Source organism: Physeter macrocephalus, chromosome 8, assembly GCF_002837175.3.
Source record: "Physeter macrocephalus isolate SW-GA chromosome 8, ASM283717v5, whole genome shotgun sequence".
Taxonomy (NCBI): Eukaryota; Metazoa; Chordata; class Mammalia; order Artiodactyla; family Physeteridae; genus Physeter; species Physeter macrocephalus.
The window spans coordinates 109,528,517-109,546,388 of NC_041221.1; the positions used below are offsets into that span (position 1 = coordinate 109,528,517).

General features: G+C 36.1%; 1 protein-coding gene across 1 annotated transcript; it reads right to left on the bottom strand.

Moving 5' to 3' along the window:
• Positions 1-431: 431 nt before the first annotated feature.
• On the bottom strand, positions 432-16,490 carry STARD4 (StAR related lipid transfer domain containing 4). Its single transcript, XM_007111518.4, has 6 exons — positions 16,238-16,490; positions 12,298-12,411; positions 11,302-11,351; positions 7,689-7,815; positions 6,674-6,788; positions 432-5,392 (listed from the first exon to the last, which is right to left on the bottom strand). The coding sequence occupies exons 1-6, from the start codon at positions 16,274-16,276 to the stop codon at positions 5,163-5,165; spliced, it is 675 nt and encodes a 224-aa protein (XP_007111580.1). The 5' UTR covers positions 16,277-16,490; the 3' UTR covers positions 432-5,162.
• Between the last annotated feature and the right edge of the window lie 1,382 nt (positions 16,491-17,872).

Genomic DNA, 17,872 nt, shown 5'->3' on the forward strand with positions numbered 1-17,872 from the left:
GGTAGTCACGTGACCCAGACTACTAGAAAGAAAAGCTATTGGAGGCTCTGGAAAAGCTTTTACTTTCCTGATAAAAGAGACAGATGAGTAGTCCCATGCCTTCCCCTGCTTCTTCTTTACTTGAATGCACATGTAATTTCCAGGGCTAGTTGGTCACCTTATCATATCTGAGGGAAAGATGAGAACTGTAGAAACACTGGCCCTGACATCCTAGTACTAATAATTACCGACATCCAGATTTTTTATTAAATAAGAAAATAACTCCCTATTTGGTTTGTTTTTTGTGTTTTTTTGTTTTTGTTTTTTGTTTGTTTGTTTTTTTGGCCACACTGCACAGCTTATGGGATCTTAGTGCCCCGACCAGGGATTGAACCCTCAGCAGGTTCAATCAGTCCTAACCACTGGACCGCCAGGGAATTCCCGACTCTCTATTTGTTTAAACCACTTAATAGTCATATTTTCTACTGCATATTTCCCACAGCATCCATAACTGCTTTCTTATAATACAGAACAACAGTTCCTTTGTAATCACTTCCACCTTTTTTCAACTCCAAAGGAACTCATCACTACAACTGCTAATCAAGTTAGTACAATTATTTTAAAATGTATACAATAAACCTTACCTATATGTTACAGTGGTAAGAGCAGAATATGTCATCATCCTTACTATATAACAGCAAATCAAAATTCAGCAGTATTGTGGCTAATATTATATGAAACATTGGCAGGGATTAGCATATGCATTGTTAATCTTAATTTTCCAGTTTATATTTTTCTTCTGTAAGAGTTCAGGAAGCTAAACTACATACTTTAAATTCAGATAAGGTTAAAGCAACTCAGATAGTATAAATGGTCAATACACAAGCGTCTAGAAATTTTATTCTGATATATTTCATAGACATTTTAAAATAAATACACATTTTATTATATTAATGCATGCTCTCATTAGTTTAATGAAGGTTCCAGCTTTACACATTGGCCCATAAAAGAAATATAAACTTCTTAAATATAAAATCTATATATAGTATAGCTTTTATTGAATTGCAAGAGATGAATTTTTATTTAACCATACATGTAAATCTTTGGAGACAACAAAATAATACAGAAATTATAATTCCAATTTCCTGTACTCTGGGATTAATCTAATGTTTCTCCTAAACTCAGATCCCACCATCCCCTACTTCTTGAATTTGAATAAGAAAGGCATGAGAGATAGACTGGACAAGTAATTATACAACACAGGGTCTAATGGACACCTGGTCAAGTCCCCTAGCTTTTCTGGGTTCTGTTAATTTATGCATAGGTTTGGGATAGCTACAGTATCCACTTAATTAAAAGAAACTGGATTTTAACAACTGATTCTAAGGATGCTAGCGTGCCCTTAAATAAACAGGTAAAGCTTTTATCCACATCAAAGGGAATTACTCATACCTAAAAGCTCAATAGACATTAGGAGTTTAAATTGTGCAATGTTTTCCTATCTTCTCCAGAAGCAACCTCCATTACAGAGTTTTTAGCTTGAGAGGTTAATTTAATTCAACTTGAGTGTTGATAAAATGTCCTTCAGTTAGGAAAGAAAGAGGGAGGAGAGTAAGAAAGGACTTTTTTATTGGGAGATAATTTTACATATAGAAATCTACAGTTTCAAATATATCCAACCTCAATGAACAGTGAAATGAAGAGATTTTTAACATTAACAATCTGTCTTTAATACTCTAGCAGTTTATATTATACATAACTGCAGAACACTAAATTCTCATAACTATTTTTGCTGAGTATTGTGTTAAACTTCAAGGATTAATCAAGGATTATCAATACAAACTAATATTTCATGCAGAAGTATCACTTATGATAAATTATTTTTTTCTTGTATGAAACTAATTTCCTTAAAAAAATAGGTATCATGTACTGAAAACAGTACTATGCCAAGTGTTTCCTGCATACACGTGTTTCTAATACAAACTAGCTATAAGCCAGAGAAAATAATCAACCACATAACTACAAGGCAGATTATATTCTTTCATTTCATCAACTGCCCTATGAAAAGTTAATTATCTTCAAAGGAAAATCTTTTGGGGCTATAATTTTTATTTTACTGACAATTACAACTGATTTATTTCTAATGTTAAGGAGTCCACATTTAGCAAGCACTGAAGGCTTCAGAGAACAGAAAAGATTTTGTATTTAAGAGAGTGATTCTATGAAATTCTCTACTTCATATTAGAGAAAGACAAATTAATATACAGATTAATATGGAACTGTGTGTTATTAAAAGTTATTAAAATTAACTTGAAATGTGGCTAGCCCAAATTAGTAAAATATACACCAGAAATCAAAAAATTAGTATAAAAGAAGAATGTAAGCTATCTTAAAGATTTTTACAGTGATTACATGTTGAAATGATAATATTTTGGATAAGAGTGAAATGTACTATATTATTAAAATTAACTTCAGCTGTTTCTTTTAATTTTTTTAATGTGGCTGCTAGAGAATTTTAAATTACATATATGGCTCACATTATTTTTCTATTCTACAGCACTGCTATAGAAACAGCAGACTCTATTAAATGTTAATATTAATCTCAATCCACATTGTTAAATTTCATATCATTATGATATTTGACATAACATATTTAATACATTATCACAAGATTCCTGAGCTTAGAATCAAATACACCTCTACTCTTGAAAACAGAACCAAACAAAATGTGCTCTAATCTTTTCCATCATCTTCTGTATACTAGCAACTGTGCTAAACTTTGGTTATGTATGATTCAGCAAACACGCAAAAGGGATCTTTTGGGTGATAGAACTATTCTAAAACTGGACTGTTGTGATGGCTGCACAACTATAAATGTATTCAAAAATCAATGGATTGTATACTTACAACTGGTAAATTGTATAGCACTGGAAATTATACCTCAATAAAGCTGGTTTTTTTTTTTTTTAAGTACACAGCTAGAGCCCAGCAGATTTAAAGTGCCATCTAGAAGCTGCATATACATTTCAGGTAATTCAAATATAATTCTTCAATCCATCATACGGCTCAACATTGCAATGAAAATTTTTCCATGAGGGTCTTGTTACCTGCAATGGGTCCTCATTCAACAGTGGATTATGTCATTACTAGTTGGAGGTATAAGTTACAAAAAACAAAGGGAACACAGAGTAGCTGAAAGTGGACAGTTTATTAGTGGCACCCAGCTCAGGCGATAATAGCCCTTATAATAATGTACATCTTGTTGCAAACTTACCCAATCTGGGCACCCTATAATTGGACATCTGCTGGTATTTTGCCATGCTAGACTGAATACTGGAATGTAAGAAACCTCCTGCTCTACACTAATAAAACCAAATAAAAGACAATAGATTGAGTCAAAATTAACATTTAACAATTTCCATGCGAAACTGAAAGCTAAACTGCTCATTTCTCTTTCCCTATTGCAAGAAAAAAAAAGTAGCAGAGAAATCCAGCAACTCAAAAATTATAGTCAATTTGGAAAAACATATTGGTGATTAATAAATTTCAAGTTAAGAACATAGGATTGTTTGTGCATTGCTTCTATCAGACCTTGAAACAAACTATTTACAAACTAAAATTTGTGAGATTATTCATTATGTGTATTATGCTGCTGCCACCTTTTGCTTTTTTTGAACATCATCTCCATACCAAAAAAATAAAAATAAGTCAGCTCTACTTTTTCTACTTTAGCAAAATGGGTCTGAAGAACTATGACTTATGCTTTCTTTACACTCAGGAAAACACAGGAAAGTAAAATAGAGATCACACCTTCATGCAATTGAACCACTATACAGTTTTGTGCTTTTTGTGGCCTACCTAGTAAATACTATTTCCAGAGCTCTCTTTACCCCATATTAACCAAAAAAAAAAAAAAAAAAAAAGAAGAGAAAATGAAACAATGGGAACAGTAATAATAACACATAAATAACTCACATTGAACACTGGAACAGATTTCAAGATGTGTGCATGTACACAAATATAAATATAGACAAAAATTTGCACGGACACTGAGTTCCCTCAAGTTCTCATCTTAGGTGTAAACTAGGTGGATAGTTCAAAAGCCAAAGACCATGTGGAATGTTAAAATCATTTAGGAATGTTCATTTAATGCAGCCACAGAATCGAGGGATATATTATAGTCCATTCTAATTATAAAATGACTCATCCAGGCATTTAGATAAATCTATGAATGCATTTGTTCTAGTTCCAGACTGAAGTTACATCACAATTGTGAATACGTATGACGTAGTTATACTTTATGAGTTGAGTGACACATTTACAACTCAAACATGTATAAAACATTCACTGAATTTGACTTTCTAGAGAGATGATTCTCTATTGGTCAGTATTGGATACCACCACCCATTTCACATAACCCAGAATACTGTCCAATCAATGTGGTGTCCCAGCACATATCTGGCAATTTTTTACACCGTCTTATTCATTCATAAATGCTTTTAAGACTCCCAAAATAAAAGCCCATAAAGATATGAATATATTTTTAAAGATATCTATAAAATAATGCTATCCAGGTATCAAAACTGAATTGCATTTTACTACGATACCTGTTCTTTTCTTATTTCTGATATTTTCAATAGGGAAAGTAGTACAAGTCAACTGACAATGAAGTTCATCTTTATAAAGTATAGAGAAGAGCTTTTTTTCTTTAGTCCAAGATATTGTTAGACTCATAGAGCATACGAGAAGTAAAGCATTAATATTTAACTCCTCCCAAAATTAAAACTTTTACAGAATGTTCATAAAGCTCTAAAATAGGTGATTTTAACCTACCAGCATGAAGCTTGGCTTTCTCTAATTTCTAAGTAGCCAAAATATTCATACTGAGGCACTATTCAATTTCTTAAGAGTTTGTGTCAGAGAACTATATCTACTTCTTGGTGGATTTCTGTCATACTCTCCATTCCTAGACATATCACCATACCAAACAATGTGCAAACAACTGTTTAGGAAAACTGAAATGCCCACTCTAGATAGCTATTTACTTTAGGAATAAAATAAACCAAAAACATCTCAAAATTTTCTACAGGCTATGCAGAAGACAGGAAAGGATGATTTTTACAGGCCATGCCTCTAAGAGAGACAGTTGATTCAGGGAATATAATACTATAAGTTTAAACATATTATGCCTTTTGTAAAGCTTTTTGTAAATCACCATAGAAGTTGATTAAAGTGCTTGCCATGGCTGTATCTACTGCAGACTGGGGAATCATTCCACGCAGATCCGTCTGAATATAGCCTGTCAAAAGACTCCGGTTTGGACTGTCCTTAAGAGGAACACAAAACCAACCACAGGGATGGTTATATCCACGAACAAATTCTGATCTCTTTTCACTCCAGTCAAGACTTATCCCTACAAGGCAATTTAAAATGACACTATTAATAGCAATGACTGACATTAATCTAAAACTCTCACTAAAAAATATTATCAGATTTCTTATTTACATATTTTTCTTCTTATCCATGTAGATGAAAATTAAGCCCCAAGAGTGACCATGGAAGAATGAAACAGATAATTACTAAGTGGAATTCTGACAGAGGCTGGTAGATATGTAATGGGGAAAGTTCTAATCCCTTCAGAATAAATGGCATCATGTCATCTTGGTAACTCCTTGGAAACTACAAATCTTCTTCTCTGTAGCAGCCAGGCCTCAAGGTACTAATAATCAAACCTATGTACCACCACTGCTCCCCACATGCACTACCATATCAAACTTTGGTTCTGGCTGGTTCAGATTAAACAGGTAGATGTGTACCTACAACTGCCAACTCAAATATATATCGTACATACAAAAATATTAATTTACCTATAGATATATTTTAGAAAGCAGGAGTCTTCTAATAGTATCTTTCATTTTGAAAAGAAAAATATTACACAGATCAAGGAAGGAAAAGTACTCTAACACATACCAAGCCTATTTTTTCTAAGTATATGACTAAGAAGCTGTTTCTTGAGAGTGACTTAGAAGGAAACCCAACGACTAGATCTCTTTCTTAGAGGCAGTCATGTGTTCCATATTTGTTAGCTGTGACCTGAAGGATACTGTGTAACGGGGAACAAAAACTCATCAGAAAGATTGCAAAAACTTTCTTGATATTGTTATTTTAATCCCTAGGGTTTAGCATTTGCAAACAGAGCTTAGTGATTATAAAATAACTATGGGGACTTCCCTGGTGGCGCAGTGGATAAGAATCTGCCTGCCAATGCAGGGGACACAGGTTCGATCCCTGGTCCGGGAGGATCCCACATGCCGCGGAGCAACTGATCCCGTGTACCACAACTACTGAGCCTGCGCTCTAGAGCCCACAAGCCAAAACTACTGAGCCCGCATGCCACAACTACTGAAGCCCAGGTGCCTAGAGCCCGAGCTCCGTAGTAAGAGAAGCCACCGCAATGAGAAGCCCACGCACCGCAATAAAGAGCAGTCCCCGCTCGCCACAACTAGAGAAAGCCCGTGCGTGCCGCAGCAACAAAGACCCAACGCAGCCAAAAATTAATTAATTAATTAAAATAAATTTTTAAAAAATAACTATGAGAGTTGAAAATATATCTTGTGTAGAAAGAAACATCCAACGTAGAAAACTCAAAATTTAAAACAAACCGAGAGAAAGTAAAAGGTTTTGAGACAATTACCACAGGATAAAAGCCCTTCTTTATAGTCCACAGTATAGGAGAAGTCAACAAACTCTCTTGGGGAAATTATATTCCAAAGCTGACCAGCAGTAGTATAACGCATCACACAGCAATTCTGAAAGAGAACAGGTAACAGCTGTTAGTACTATAGGAAACACATACATAGACTCATATATCATAAGTTAATCTTTAGCAAAAAATTCACTCACTTAAAATGTGTTATAATAAATATTAATAACATTTCTTACAGTGATTCTGACAGGTTTAGATCTCTATTCTATATCTCATGGCAACTGTATGGACTTGAGGAGGATATACAATCAAAACACAGAGGTAAGTTACCCAGTATCCAAATCTCTGTTTCAGTAGAGTCACCTCTTATCCTATATGATAAAAGTGAAAGCAGGTAGTATAGACTGTAGATGTATAAGATAAAATCCACAAGTACTTTGACTAAAACACCAAATGTGTCAATAAAGGATTCAAACATGGCAAGGAATGAATTAATAAAAACAGACAAAGAAAGAAAGCCACTTAGGTTACATAATTCTCTAATGCTTAAGGTGGCATATTTATCTTTGATTTTGGCTAAATATTAATGGAAAACCTACATACTATTACCTAGAAACCTGAATATGATGGTGGTATTTTCAGAATTTTAGATTTCAGAACCTCAGCTAAAGTTTTACAATCAAAGACACTGATGATTTTCTTAAGCAGCAAGGGTAAAGCTATTGCAGAAAACAAACTCAGTTCTGACTAACACTCATTAGTTAATATGAGGAAACTCAAGCTTTTTAAAAGGCAGCAAGGATTCCCCTGTGAGATCTTTGCCATGACTACTTATTCTCAAAGCAATGAATATAATGAATGCAAGTATACACATGTGTTCACGTGCACATGCGCACAAATACACCCACACACACATACACTCAGCCAAACACTCACACACACACACACACACACACACACACACACACACACACAATCTGAAGCAACATTTCTAAACAAATACCTCTTCAAAATACTCCAGAATATCCAATGATGTCATTAAGCTGTCCCAATCCAAGCGACAGGGACCTGGGCGTATATGGTCTATTACACTATTGACGACATCGTCTACAACACCTTGGGCTTTGAAGCTGGAGAAAACATATTAAAGTCAAATGCTATTAGAATGAAAAATTTCAGCATGCTCTCACAGTTCAGAGCTCACATCAAAAAAAATAAAATGTAATGAAGATTTTTTAAAGAGTAAATCCCTACTTTTCTGATAAATTAGGTTCTGTCAATTATTTCATCAGAATGTACTCTAAAATGTCCTCAAATCTAATAAGAGATCTGAAGGCTATCTTATGCATTATCATGAACATAGTAAAATACCTTCATTTTATGGTGTAGCCAAGAGCAGTCTGCAGAACACTGTAATGCTTCTATTTATTTCGTATGCTGTTCTTTTCTCAGCTATGCTCTAACATGTTATTAGCATTTGCATATTCTTACCCTAACTTTTGAAACCTTTTTATTAGGAATAGAAATATAGGTCACCCAAGAATAGAATGCCCAGGATTGACCCAGGAATAATATCAGAACTTGACATATTTCAAAGGTGGCATTACATACCAGTAGGAAAAAGATATACTAGTTCAAAAATGGTGTTTAGATTCAATAGTTATCCTAACAGAGAGAATAAAAACTGAATTCTTACTTCACATCATTCAAAATAACTCCAGATCGACTAAATACCACTATGTAAAAGGTAAAAATTTTAAATTTTGAGAAAAATATACAAGTGACCATCTTTGTGACCTCAGGATACAGGGGGATTACTTGAATACATAAAACACACAAAAACACAAATTACACAAGATGGTTAAAATTAAAAACTTACATACCACAAATGACAAAATAAGTAATTTCTTTAAAAACTAGCCACAGAGTGGAAGAAGATAAGTGCAACACATATATACAGATATATACTTATTATAGAGGATATATGATTAATTCCTATGAAACAATGAGAAGAGGACAATCCAAACAAAAGATGGGCAAAGGACAAGATTGACCTGAAATGTCAATAAACTTAGAGAAGATGCTCAATTTCACTCATAATCAAGTAATTACTAGCAAGATACCATCTCATACCCCTGAAAAACTGGCAGAGATTAAAAACTTAATAACAAGTGTTGAATGGAAGGGAATGAGAACTCTCAAAGTGCTACCACCACTTTAGAGAGCAATTTGGCAACACGCAGTAAAGTGGGATGATGTATGTGCCTAAGACACAGGCACATCCCAAGAAAATGATACATGTGTGTAGAAGGAGACATGTACCAAGAAGCTTACTGCGTTAAGAATTCACAACAACCTGAAAATTCATCAGTAGGCAAACTTGCAAACACAATAAACGCATTGTGGTATATGAATACAGAAGTGAAAGACTAGATCAACATGTAACAACACGGGTAACTCTTGAAAACACAGTATTGAACAGAAAAAATTAAAGCGTATTATTAAAACACACACACACGGTCAAAGTGTGAAATAGGAATAATACACACAACTTCAAGACAGTAGTTATCTCTGGGGAGGAAAGAAAAGAGAGATAGATTGGCTTTAACTCCATCATTGTTTTCAGGGGTCTTTTTTCTCTTTTTTAAGCATCTGAAGCCTTTTTATCATTTTGTAAATCTCTCAAGCTCAAGCTTATATTATGTTCCATCCTAAGTCTGCTCTTCTGCCTGTGTTCTCTAACTTGGGGTGAGGGTGGGGGTAGGAGGTGGGTAACACAAATTACTTCAGGCACAAATTAGAAATCTGGGATTCAATTTCAACTCTTCTTTTTCTCTTAACCCCATTCCAATAGTCAGAACTAGTAAGTCACCATGTTTCATCAAGATGATTTTCCAAACGTAAACTGCTTAGAACAATATCTGGTTTTCAAAAAATGTTAGTTAGTTATCATCGCCATCATCCTCATCACCACCACCATCACTATCATAAATCTCTTTCAAGTTCATTTGTCCTTTTCAACTCCCATGCTATGTCCTTAGTTTGGGAACTCTGTGTCCAACTCAACACTGCATCAGTTTCTAGCTCTTCTGATCATATAATTCTTTAAGAATCTGAAAAAAGCCACAGATCTCTTCCCCGGAATATACACATTGTCACAAAACTTTGTATACAATCTTAGGGACACTTCAAGAAGCTCGCCATGGACCCCCAGGATACAAGCTCTTCTCTAAACTTTCCACGCTCATTTCTGTCTTTCACAATTGTTATTAGAATAAATGCAAAATCCTCTGAGGACCTGGGAGGTATGGGTAGGGTTGAGCAGTAGGTAAATGCAAAACTGAATGCCTTAGTTTAGAATTCAAAAATCCTTCAGACATCCTCTCCCCACCCCCATACTTAATGCTCCAGCTATACAAACACAACTTCAGCTTCCCTAAATAAACTCCTTAAAGTGTTTCCCATCTGTGTGAACGTAGTAAATGAAATTCTCTCTGCCTGGAATATGAATTTATCCTTCATTCCCTAAGAAATACTTACTCGTTCTTTAAGACTCCGCTCCAATATTAGCTCCCCTAAGAAGTTTTTCCATATCACCAAGCATAGGGCTCCCTTGGCACTTTTTACACTTTTTCAACCCCAGCAGGGATTACTGATCTAAAGGATTAACTTCTACACTTGCTTACAATGTTTAATCCAACTCCAGTTTCCCTGTCCTTCTCATAAATACTGTATAACCTATCTTCCTGGAAATGCTATCTTTGGTAATACACTTCAAAATACTCTGTATATAGTAAGTTCAGTCAACAGTTTCATTTTAAAAAGTGCTGAGTCCCAAGGATGTAACTATTCCACTCCAATTTCACACGGCAACTATCTCCTCTGGCTTTAAAAAACAATATTTTTTTACTGGCTAAAGGCATAATTCGTGTTCAACTATATGCAAAAATCAAAAAACAGAAATAAAAATCACACATAAAACTGACATCTAGAGGTATATATTTTGTGTTAAATAAAACATTTTAATATATAAAAAATATATATTTAAAGTCATCCCATGATTATGCTACATACAGTTTAATATTCTGCTTTATTCACTTTTCATTGTATCTTGAGCATTTTATTATGTTTTTAAAGACTGTAAAATAGCACATTTTATAATTTAATCATTCCCCAACAATTGATTATTCAGGTTGTTTGTAATTTTTAATATTTTAAGTAATACTGTGATGGAAGAGACAAGTTTAAATAACTATTAATTTTCCCATGATTTCTTCAAGATAAATTCTTAGAATAAAATATGCTACAGCACTGAATAAATGCAGAAAGAATATTAGCAGGGTCTTATACCCCATAGTAAAAGAAATTAAGATTTTATCAGCTATCTGATATCATTATTTATGATCCCTTCACCACCAACTCTGTCCACCAGGGATATGGACATTTTAAAGGCTTTGAATTCATAACAGGATTTGCTTCTCAGAAAGTTTAACATCTTAAAGCAAAAGCCAAATTTTGCTGGTAATGATCATTCAGTGATCATGTGTGTAGGTGTGTATATATCTGAAGTTTAGCAATGTCCTAAGAGCTATGTAACATTACAGGAATTTACTTACAGATATCCATTAAATTCTTCTGAAGGTTTCCTCCAAATTGTTACATCTTTCTAGAAAAATAAAAACAGTGTATACTGATAATTACATAGGTGGAAACCTGGATATAAAACTGACAATTTCATAAACTCTACAGCATTAGCTTTTGCATGAAAATAAAACATAAGTAAATATTCAAAGAAATACGCAAAAGTAATTTATACCATAAAATAATCCATGTCTGAATTTCTTATCTGAAAGTAGTACACATCTTACTTAAATTACAGACCCCTACAAAAGGTTTTTCAATAGCTCACTGACACCCAAACACTGTTAAGATTCGGTGATGGCACCATCTCATTGGCCATTATTATTTGCCTCATTCCAATCTCATCTATTTACCATTACTGACACATTTAGACTGAGATAATAGAAATGTTAAATACTTCATTCTGAACTTGCTCACATCTCTTTTTAAAATTAAACAATTCAAATCTATTATGACAGTGCTACCTTGAATTAGTCCCTACATTTTTTTCCAGATCATTTCCCAAGAAATTCTGAATAGCAAAATAGCCAGAGGACTTAACTGGAAGAGTCCTGGGTTCAAGGATTGGCTCTTTCAACACTCAGGTATGTCATATTGGTAGAAAAAGAATACTAACTGGTCATTCTCAGGCTTGTTAAAATATCTGAAACAATTTCAAATTATCAATTACTATACTTCCTTAAACTGACAATGACACATTTTATTTACTGACTTGAGAGGCTGCTCTTTACAATCTTGTTGCCATGAGTCTATTCTTGTGTCCAATATCTGAAGAACTAATGAAAGCAGTGCAGGATTACTATGTTTCTTCCTTTATGAAACAGTAAACCATCAACTTTATTAGCATGTTTATCTACCTCGCACATTCATCTAAAGTATGGTCCATATTTTTCCGTACCATTTTGAAAGTCATCCACCAGCTCATTAGACAGAAGATACATCCTCAAACATAAGTAATTTAATTAATTTACCATTTTCTTAGCAACTCTCCACTTGTCATCTTCAAGGCTGTGGTATTGGATGAGAGTGTTTTTAAGTCTAGTCGCCAAAACAACTGCATCAGGCAGGTCTTCCATTTGTTTTCCCTGTTACAAAGATTAAGATTATCATCAGCAAATACCAGAGTTAGATGCAGTAGACCAATGGGTCTCAAATATGGCTTCATAAAAGAATCACCTGGGGAGTTGTAAAAGATACCTATACCTGGACCCCATCCCGAATCAACTAATCAGGATCCCTGAGGGTAAGACCTGGCCATAGGATACTTTTCTAAAAGCTTCCAAGGTGTGGAACACATAGGGATAAGAATCACATATGTTGAGTTATTAAAATCACTCATATAAAAAATAAAATACGATCCTATTTCCCTTTCTAATAGAATCTAACCCAAAGGAATAAATTATAAAATTCCAGATAACTTAAAGAAAAAAAATACTGCTTTTTCAAAAATACAAAAATAACACACAAGGTATAAACTCTTTTAAAATTCCTTAGAGATTCAGCCATTGAAAATTTTCATTTTACCAGCCAACAGATATAGGACTCAATCTAGCAAACAAATGACAACCACAATTGGAAACCTCCTCTTACATCCTTTAAGGATAGGGCTAGAGACCTCTGAAGAATTTCAAAAGTTTGAAGAACTCTATTGTCTTCAATATTTTATTTCATTTGATGAAGTGTCATAGGATTCAGTGAGGTACTGTGTAACATAGGAGGTGATATGAAGACCTTAGAACCACCAGTACAGCATAAATAAGTGGTTTATAATCTTAAGGCAATAATTTTAACTATACAGAGAGGAAAGTACTATATCATTAATAATTCCAAAGGTATGTTATTGTTCAACAATACTTTAAAAGGGAAATGATTACTAATCTCGAAAGATAATAAACTTAATATGAGGGATTCTATAATGTGATCAGTTTAAAACACTGCTGCAAATCCTGTGACACACTACCCATCAAGAGGGATTGACATATATACACTACTATGTATAAAATAGATAATTAATGAGAACTGACTGTATACCACAGGGAACTCTACTCAGTGCTCTGTGGTGACCTAAATGGGAAGGAAATCCAAGGAAGGGGGATATATGTATACGTGTGGCTGATTCACTTTGCTGTACAGCAGAAACTAACACTACATTGTAAAGCAACTATACTCCAATAAAAATAAATAAATAAAGTGAAAAAAAAATAAATAAAAAGCAACAAAGCATTTACAATGAAAAAAAAAAAAAAGAGGTGCAGTCTGTGACGCTGCATGACCTCTACAGCTAGGTTAGAAAATTCCATGCAGCCTCTGTACGTCTCTCTTAGAATAATCGCTCTGGAAGCCTTTGATCAACATGTAAGCATACAAGGAATCTGGTTATCCTGAGGCTGATATGCGGAAAGGCCCAGATGGAAAGAAGAGGAAGGGAGGGAAAAAAGGAGAGGGAAAGACAGAGACAGACACACACACACACACACACACACACATACGAATCCAAAATCCCACCTCCAGAAGCTTATTTAGGGCTTCACACCTAATGGGCATCTCTTGCTTCCCCAGTCTTCCTTCAATTTGCCTCGGTCTTCCTCATCTTAATAATTTTACTATTAAAATGATAATTGAGCCAGTTGCTCAATGTCAAAAACCTTGGAATCATTCTTAATAGGTATTAGGAGATTCATCACATACCATTGCCTACAATGCTCTTGTCCTACTGGTTTTCTTTCTGTCCCTTAAATACATCAAGCTTGTCACTGACTTTGGGCCTTTGTACTTACTATTATTTCTCTACCTGGATTAGTAGATCCCAAATCTGAGCATGACTAATAACAACCTGTAATAATAATTTCAGATTAATCCTCCTGTCCTTAATACAACCTTCCCCAAATCACTATTATACCCTTCTCTTATTTTCTTCATAGTGCCTCACTATGTGAAATTAACTTGTTTATTTATTGATGTACTATATTCTACTCTTTGACTACCATGTCCCCATCTAATAGAGTGGCTGTCCCATGTCTGCCTTTTTCACTACTAAATCCCCACCAACTAGAACACTACCTGGAACACAGTAGGACCTTAATATTTGTTGAAGTGTGTTTGCTTCAAAACATGATTTATTTGTCTTAACTTCTCTCCTTTTGGTGCCATGGTACTCTCCAGTAAAAGGCTAAAGAAGAAAAGGCTTTGAAAGAAAGCTGTCCATTTACAGAATCATGAAGTTACTACTAAAAAGGAGATCAAGAAAAGATCTAAATGAAATATCAAGGCTCAAACCTCTATGGGAATAAGGATGCAATTCTCACTGCAAATGCATACATCAGAATCATGTGGTTATAATTCGTAATAGTTGTAGACCAGGGCACGAACCCGTGTCCCCTGCATCGGCAGGCGGACTCTCAACCACTGCGCCACCAGGGAAGCCCTCTATTATGTTTTTGAAGTGACTACTTGTGTAGGCAGTTGCTGCCACCATTGAGTGGGCAGCCTTCACAGGTTAAAAAATTTTCTTGAGGCCATCTATCAGAACCACAGTCTTTGACCAATACAATTTTAATTTTTGTCAAATGTCAGTGAAATGGCCATAGGTTTTAATTAACTATGGAATAAAATAAGCATTTTAACCTCTAATAAAAAGTGAATGCCATAAAAATCCGTTTGTACTTATGTAGTATGATTAAGTCAGAATTCACGTATTAAAGAAACTCATATCAGAATCGTTTTACCTTCCATTACGTGATTGATATGTTTCATGTATGTGAATAGCTTCAATTTAACATGCCACAGATCTTCCCCAAGATGTGCAAACCAAGGCCCTGTAAATTAAATTATATTTTCTACCTAACATAAAAATTTCAGCATAGGCTTAATTGCCAATCAACTTTGAATTAGTAATTTAGCTTTTCCAATTAGTCAAGTATGGTAGTTTCTCGTTTTTGAGACTGGCTGTAGCAGGAATGCAACAGGGTAAGTCTTCATCTGCAATGTGACTGATGATACTCGGATTCAGTGCTCACTTTGGCTTATTTTAGGACAAGCTTTACAACACCAATGAGACTTTTACAACACTTAAGACAATATTAATTTCTAATAATGTCACAGCTTTAAGTTTGAGTCCAATTTAATGTTCAAGCTCCTAATGCTCTAATCCTTTATTTAAAAAAATAATAGCTAACATTTATTGATCATTTAACTAGGTGATCAGTCTTTCTGGCCACTTCAAACTGTATTATTTCATTTAGTCCTCAAAAATAACCTTAAGAGCCCATCCTATTATTGTCTCTATTTTACAGAAAGGGAAAGTATCAACACGGAGGTTAAGTCACTTGTCCAAGATCACGCAGCCCATAAGTGATGGAGCCAGAATTCCAACCCAGGACCCCTGCCTCCAGAGACTAAAGGTCTATTCTGTAAAACACTGGAAGCTGATCAAAGGCTGCAAGAGACTGAAAAATCTGACATCATGTTGAATTTGCCGTATTTTGTCTTGGCTGCTGAACCTAAAAAATCTCAGGTAATCTTTCTTAATTGTAAATTAGGGATAACAGCAACATTAATTTATTGAGGAATTACAAGAGTTAATATATTTAGTACCGAACTTGGAAGATAGTAAGCACTCCGAAAACACTGCCTCTTAACAACACAGCTCCGTCAAAGCCTGGTGTGAGGGAATGGACCTTCTGTTGTCTGTGCACCTACTAAGAACCAGGGAGCACTGTGCCCATCACAGAACGGTATCTCAATGAATCTTCACCCAGGCCCCCCGAAGCGAGATTACCGCCCTTTCCCCATTTAACAGATGAAGTAACTTAGGCCTAATCGGCGTCCTAACGCTGGTGAACTGGGTTGAGGAGGAGAGGGGCAAGCCCTGGGATCCAACCAGCGCGACCCTTACCCTCAGTTTTCTCTCACCTGTGAGGTCCACACGCGTCCGGACGCCGGTTCCGCCATCCTGAACTTCCACGGCGGCTTCCCTCGCCCACTTCCCGGAGCAGCTCCGGGAAGACGACCCTGTCGCCCCGCCTCCAGGAGGCCTCACCTCCGTGCTTCTACTCAAGGCTACTTGGGGTGAAACGAGGAGTGCGACCGAGATCAGGCGTGTCAGTTAGACAGGAAACTCACGCTTTCTGCAATACTAACTCTACAGCTCTCTCGGCTTCCCTGCCCGCGGAGGCCACCGGTGGCAGCAGCAAATGGTCGCCAAGCCACTGCCAGTTGCAGCCAATTGGAAGGCATCAAGCCTTCCGGGGAAGGCGGGCCGAACCCCGCAACCACGCCCCCGGCTCGAACACTGGCCTCCGGGGTGGTGGGTAGCGGCAAAAGTTGGCAGAAGCAACGTGTGTTTGCAGGGATTGGCTGGCGCGGCAGCGTGCGGAGCGCTGATTGGTCGCCGAGAGATGGACTGATTCCGCGTCGGGTAAGAGTTGACGGTCTCCGGGCCACCTGCGTGTGTGGAGTCGCCTGTGGGTTTGGCTCTGGAAGGGTCCCCTGTGGCCAATTAATTCTGAAAGAATTTCTCGTGGCAGTAAATCCAGCTGGGAGAATATGAACGCGAAGAGGGAGTGAATGACGACGGTGAGGGATAAGGCTGGCTAAAATTCGCTGTGAAGATCTAGTATCTCGCGGCTGCATTGCCCCTCCCAAGGCCAGAAGTCAAATAAGAAATGAGAAAAAAAAAATGCACCCGTGCGAGGATGACCGGCTCTTCGGCTTCCTGCGGCCTCCCGCGACTCAAAGCTGAGAGTACTATACGAGAAAACATGTAAACAAAGTCACTGCCACAGTGTGAATTGATCTTTCGCCAAATGTTTACCCTCAGATATGGGAGTTCAGAGGACAACCTTTTAAGTAGGGAAGAGTTGGGGTGCGCAGGTGGCTTTAGCAGCCTCACAAAGTGTTCTGGTTTTCATCTGTTTGAAGGTGAGTAACATTTATACCAGTGCCTGTGAAGTCACCCATCTGATAGGTGCTTGGCAAATCTGAATACTAAAAATCAGGTGTTTGCAAATTACATATACCAGGATATGTAGTTTGAGAACCAAGAATAGGAAGGAATGCAAGGCTACACCATTAGTCATTTTTGATAGACTTGCACTGAGAATAAACAATACTTCATAAAAATTTTAATTAACATCACTAAAAGAATCACCAAACACCACGTACTAGTTATTATTGGCAGATTTTAAAAACCTTACCTAATTGTTTATATATAAAAGGAATAATAATTTGGTGATTACTTTTCCGTTATCATCTTACATGGATTCATCTGTAAAACACACCTACCTTGGGCGGCTGTGTGGAGTTAATGAGATATAAAGTATGTAAAACTTCAACCAAAGCACTTTTCCATGACTATCTCAAGGTATTATCCGTACATACATGCAAACAAGAACCACGATAATTGGCCAATAATAACTAGCAAGTGAATGGAGCCCCAGGCATAGATCGTTAAGGCAGATTACGTAATTTCTGAGTAGCTGAACTGGAATTTGGTCCAGGTCTGCTGGATTCTGAAACTGGGGCTCTTAACCCCCATGAAACTCATAA

Coding starts and splice junctions, on each gene's coding strand:
- STARD4 (XM_007111518.4), bottom strand. CDS start 16,276: ATGGCGGAACCGGCGTCCGGACGCGTGTGGACCTCACAG. Junction 12,412..16,237: donor GACGCGTGTGGACCTCACAG/GTGAGAGAAAAC, acceptor TCTTTGTAACAG/GGAAAACAAATGGAAGACCT. Junction 7,816..11,301: donor GAAGAATTTAATGGATATCT/GTAAGTAAATTC, acceptor TGTTTTCTCCAG/CTTCAAAGCCCAAGGTGTTG.